At 43.5% G+C, this 6,000-nt stretch overlaps 1 protein-coding gene across 3 annotated transcripts in view; it reads left to right on the plus strand.

Moving 5' to 3' along the window:
- Positions 1-6,000, plus strand: part of LOC147033833 (uncharacterized) — a 56,517-nt gene that overhangs the window by 48,884 nt on the left and 1,633 nt on the right. For all 3 annotated transcript variants that reach the window (XR_015055568.1, XM_085871679.1, XM_085871671.1), the window contains one exon: positions 4,603-6,000. This exon is cut by the window's right edge. Coding sequence is in view for 2 of the 3 variants with exons in the window: in XM_085871679.1 (XP_085727805.1) it covers positions 4,603-4,970 (368 nt within the window). In the remaining variant the exon portion in view is untranslated. The remainder of the gene's footprint in view (positions 1-4,602) is intronic.

The following is a 6,000-nucleotide window of genomic DNA, read 5'->3' on the forward strand; positions in this document are numbered from 1 at the left end:
AAAAGAAAGTCGAAGAAATTATTGTGCGTAATCTTCTAAACACAATTTTATTTGTTAATGAACACGAAAGTATTAGATCAAAATGGCGATGTTTATTTTATGCTTCAAAATAAATCGTTCTTTGTCTATACTAAATGTTTGAGATTTTAAAAGAAATAATTTCAAGTAAAAAAATAAAAGATAGCTCCAGAGAACTATACCACTGAGGTTGTTTGCATTGATCAAATTCTCCCGAAGAGTACTTGACTGAATCGAGAATTGATTTTTTAAATAATGTTTTTCCGTTGCCCGATTTGAACGAAACTTGATACTGCACACCGCAGCTGAATAGTGAGTAAGGTCGGCCGAAAATTTTTGCGCTACCGTGTACAGTTTTGGCTGTATTTCGGGAACATACATACCTACATACATTCAAACATGTATACAAGATGAGAGTTTTAGTCATATATATCGATAGATAATGGTCTGTCTGTCTTCCTTTGTTAATTGTCTTTTTCTCGCCATTATGATAGCAATATACGACTTCCTGCAGTGCAATATTGTCGAAATAATGCTTCAGAGGGTGCAGCAACACAGTCTGTTCCAACACTGCTTTTATACAGACCGAGGGTTTGTAACTAATTAACAAAAGTTGGGACACCTGTAGGAATTGTTTGCATCACCTTTCAAGGCTTAATTTACTTCCATTGCTGCAGAACAGCTGCAGTTGCTAACCCATTACTTGTTCCCTGAAAAGGGCCTTTTTTAACAACTCTGAAATTTACATTATTTTTCAGTTTTTGGTAACCTAAACTTTTTTTTTAACCTCCGGCAGTTTACCGCTTAGCTTTGTACCATTTCAGGTTATTCATTGGACTTGAACTGCTTAAATTTCAGTAAAAACTGAAAAATTGGGGTGTTCTCAAACTTTTTAACCGGTAGTATTGATCTGGGGAATGGTATAAAACAATTTATAGAGTATTGAAAGCTCCCAAGAGCACAGTGAGCTCCATCATTAGGAAATGGAAAGAATATGGAACTACCCAGACTCTTCCTCGAGCTGGCCATCCGATCAAACTGAGCAACCGGGCAAGAAAGACCATGGTCATGGAGGTGACCAAGAACCCAAATGACCACTCTGACAGAACTACAGAGTTCCTTCGCTGAGATGGGAGAACCCGCCGGAAGGACAACAGTCTCTGCAGCACTTCACAAAGCTAGGCTTTATGGGAGAGTGGCCAAACGGAAGCCACTCCTGAGAAAAAGGCACATGACGGCACACCTGGAGTTTGCAAAAAGGCACGTGACAGACTCTCAGAGCATGAGGCAAAAGATTATATGGTCTGATGAGATGAAAATTGAATTATTTGGCCTCAATGCAAAGCACTATGTCTATCGTAAACTGAGCACAGCTCATTACCCATCGAACACCATCCCTACCGTGAAGCACGGTGGTGACAGCATCAAGCTATGGGGATGCTTTTAAGTGGCAGGGACCGGGAGACTTGCAAGGATAGCGGGAACAACAAATGGATCCAAAAATACAGGCAAATCCTTGAGGAGAACCTGCTTCAGAGTGCAAAAGACCTTCGACTGCGGCGAAGATTTATGTTCTTACAGGACAATGACCCCGAAGTATACGGCCAAAGCAAAACTATAATGGCTTCAGAACAAGAACGTGAAAGTCCTCGAATGGCCCATCCAAAGCCCAAACTTGTATCCCACTGAGAATCTGTGGAAAGACTTGAAGATTGCTGCTCACCAACACTCCCTATCCATATCCAACTTGACAGTGCTTGAGCAAATCTGCAAGGAAGAATGGGAAAAACTCCCCATATCCAATGTGCAAAGCTGATACAGACATACCCAAGAAGACTCGAAGCTGTGATCGCTATCAAAGGCGATTCTACAACTTATTGACTCGGATGGAGGGGCGGGGGGGGGGGTGACTAAAGGTGACTGTATTTTCAGGGTTTCGATGATAAATTACTCACTCTACATGAAGGGACACCATGGCATCTTTGGCGTCCACCAACTAATGCTCTCAGACATGACAGCAGTGCAACGTAAATCCGAGGGACGGCACACCCGTCGGTGCCTCACTCCCTTATTGAAATTGCGCACGTGACATTTTTTAAAGCTATGCTGTTATTTATCTTCATGGTTTGCTGTCATTGAATGACATTCAAGGCAAATATTGGGGGAAATAATACCCATTGGTTTGTGACATCGGTGTTGTGAAAAAGCATTTGCGAAGTGGGGCAGTAAAAATGAAATGTGCAGCAGTAACAACGAAATGTGACGATCTCGAAGCACAGAAACATCAACAAGCAAACGCTGCGCGAAGAGGCCGCTCGGAATATCATGATGTGTTTTAAATGTGTGAAATGATTCACTCTTGGAGTCTGTGAATTGATGTGCTTACCAAATTATACACCTGAAATTTGTGCTTGCGTGATACACCTCCTACTCGTTTGACTCGAACACTCCTTTATTTCCTGTGCAGACATTGAAGGGATTACAAAGTTTGTACTGTGGGAGATTATCGTTGCTCATGACTGTGTGGTTCAATCGGTTTCTTTACCAATTGATGATGCCGTTTCGAGCTGACATTTGGAAATGAGGTTAATAAACTAATTAACCTTCGGTCTTGTTACGACAGTATATGGCTATTGGATCTTGTAAATACAAGAGAGTGTCTTTAAGACTAGTTTTTTCCCTTCACATATACCAATGGAGATATGGTGGGGTTTTTTGTCCATCTATTCCTTCTCTGTCCTTGTGACAATCTGTTGATCTTTTCACTGCTCTGTCATTTTGCTCTTCCATGAGCCTTAACTTGTGCAAAAAAAAGAAATAGAGAAAAGGTTGAACTATTTTTGAGACGAATGAATTTCATTTGACATCGTGCAGCTTCCTGTTCCGCTTGCCAAGCTTGCTTCCTGTTGTGGACAAGGCTGCCTTCATACCTGCCTTTTTGACTTCCCCTCAAAGACCTTCACTCGCACAGTCAACGCGATGCTGTCAATTGAGCCTTCTCTCCTCTCCCAACGAATTCTGCAGTGCCTTGAGGCATTGTCGTGGGCCCAATCTTGGTCCTCATTTACATAAACGACCTCTTCAATGATCTGAAAAACTCTCTCTTCTTTTGACAGGCACTCTCTTGAGATCTGGAATTCATTAGCCGCTGGTCCGGAAAATGAAATGTCTCATGTCATTCCTCCTCTCTCCCCATGATCTTTTGTACCCCCCAATAACTCTACCGCCTAAATGCCTAAACTCTGTGTTTCCTTCTAAACCTTGCGTCCCATACACATCGCTTTCTGTACCCACCTTACCCAGTCATTCCCTGTTGTTTCTGGACTCTGTGTCCTTTTCTCCTGACAAGGTGGAGAGCTTGCTGTCAAACCTCGACTCAGACTCTGCAACCGGTCCAGACGGCATCAGCCCACGTGTCCTAAAAACCTGCTCCTCTGCTCTTGCTCACCCTCTCTCTGTTCTGTTTACCCTCTCATTTGCTCAAGGTCATCTGCCATCTGTTAGCCTTCTCCAAATCATCAGCAAGGTTCTGGAATCCATCATAGCTTCCAACATTAAATCCTTCCACTTCCTCAATGGCTTGATTTCCGATCATCAATTTGGATTCAGATCAGGTTACTCCACTCTGGATATGCTGCTTCTGTTCTCCCAATAATGGATGGAGGTCCTCAATGCCAGGCGTGAGATCAGATCAATCTCCCAAGACATTTCGCAAGCTTTCAATATGGTTTGGCACACTGCCCTGCTTCCCAAACTCTCTTCCTATAGTATCCAAGGCACTCTCCACTCATGGCTCGCAGACATCCTCTCCTGTCGCAGACAACGCGTGGCCCTTAATGGAGTTCTCTCATCCCTTCTTCCTGTCCAGGCTGGAGTTCCTCAAGGCAGTGTTCTGGCCCCTATTCTTTTTTCTGTTTTTCATCAATGATCTCTCCGACTCTCTGGAAAATCCTCTTTATCTCTTTGCTGATGACTCCACTCTCTGCCGTACCATAGATCATCCCTCAGATCGGCAAACAGCAGCTTCTTCATTCTCTGCAGATCTGGATACAATCACAACCTCGTCCAATACTTGGAACGTGTCTTTCAACCCTGTCAAATCTTACACGCTCCCCATGTCTCTCTGAAATGACCGTCTGGAACCTCCCCAAATCTACTTTCTCAACAATCCTCTTGAAGAAGTCCTTTCATTCAAGCTTCTGGGTTTCACTATCTGCCATGATCTTTCCTGGGAAAGCCACATCTCCAAGCTGGCCGACAAACTGGGCATCCTCTTTCGTGCAAAGTCCTTCCTTGGCACACCTGAGCTCCTAACCACATACAAAATTTTCTTCCGCAGCCGGATGGAGTACTGCTGTCCCCTCTGGGCTGGCACTTCCACCTCACACCTTTCTCAGCTTCACGCTGTGGAAACCAAGGCTTTTAGGATCATTGGTATCTCCTGCATTGAAACTAAGGCTTTGGGTTTCTCACTCTCTCACCGCAGGCATGTCGGTGGTGTTTCTGTCTTCTGCCATCTCCTCTTCAGCCTTGCCCCCCCCCCTCTCAGTTTGTGATCTCCCCCCCCCCTCCATATTTCCGCAGGGCACTCAGGCACACTGAAGAAAATAGGAGAAAAGTCAAGGATCTCCTCCACTGGTGTGAGGTACACTTTGCAACACTTGGAATATACTGGTTCGGTCGGTACAGGACAAGAAAAGCCCAGGAACCCAACAACCTCCCCAAGGCAAGACAAGCTCTTGAAGTTGCTTATCTTATGCGACAGTATAAAATCAAGTCACCAGGTGACAAATGAAATGACAGCAGGCCTGAATATTAACATGTCGTCCAGCACAGTGCACAGGATTGCAGCAGGTCTTCATGGCAGAGTTGTTGCAAAGAAACCACAGCTGAGACCACAGGATAAGGTGAAAATACTCAAATTTACAAGGCAACACCAACAATGGAATTGAGTACTCTGATCTGATGAATCAAAGTTTGAACTCTTTGGATCTAAGACGTCAGTTCGTACGCCGAAGACCTGGAGAACGTTGCGGCACACAATCTTGGCAGCCTACTGTTAAACACTGGGGAGGATTTGTGACTGTCTAGGGTTGCATCTTAGCTTTTGGTTTAGGAACACTTGTTTAAATCAATGGCAAGCTAACAAAAGAGAAGTACAAGCAGATACTGCAGCACCATGCAGTTCCTAGTGGAAATTGTTTAAACGGAAGAGAATTCATTTCCCAAACAAAATGATGATCCAAAAAACGCTTCAAAAATCGTAAACAGTATTTGGAGAATAAGGTGCAGTAGGTGTGTTCCAAGTGTTAGAATGGCCACCTCAGAGTATTGATACGAGCTCTGTCAAGGCCATATGGGATTATCTGGAAATGGAGAAGAACAAGTGGAACGCAACTAAGCTTACAGAACTGTAGAATGTACTCCAGGATATTTGCCACAATATTCCTGTAAGAGTGCTTCAGTTGTATTCAGGAAGTTTGGGTCAAGGATTGATGGCACTCAAGAAGGCCAGAGGTGGACACACAAAGTATTGACCGATACTATAAAATGACACTGTTATTGGTATTTACTGAAGCAGTTGGTTTCATGTGCACTTATATCGTGTGTTAATTTACAATCGTAAACACATATGACTGCAATTGTATTTCTAACCGGAAATTGGTAAAAGCGAATAGCTCGGCTGCTACTTGAAGGATATAAGGTAAACCTTTCAAACATGCTAACATTACTTTATCTCTCGGCCATTTGTTTGCAAACAATGGCTGGAAAAGTTTGCAGTTGTCCATCAGGAAACATTTACTGCATAGAGTAATAAGGCAAATAGGCAAGTAATTTTCCAACGTATTGCATGTTGGCGACCGAGGCGAGTATTTTGAGCAAGGTAACGGAGCTTTTACGAGCCTGACTGAAGCAGGTGAGTTGAGGTCTTCTCTAAGCAGGTAATCTTTAACCCCCGTTGCACAAAATATGCCATTGCTT

Source organism: Eptatretus burgeri, chromosome 1 (genome assembly GCF_056783735.1).
Source record: "Eptatretus burgeri isolate ZD-2024b chromosome 1, Ebu_testis_v1, whole genome shotgun sequence".
NCBI classification, from domain to species: domain Eukaryota; kingdom Metazoa; phylum Chordata; class Myxini; order Myxiniformes; family Myxinidae; genus Eptatretus; species Eptatretus burgeri.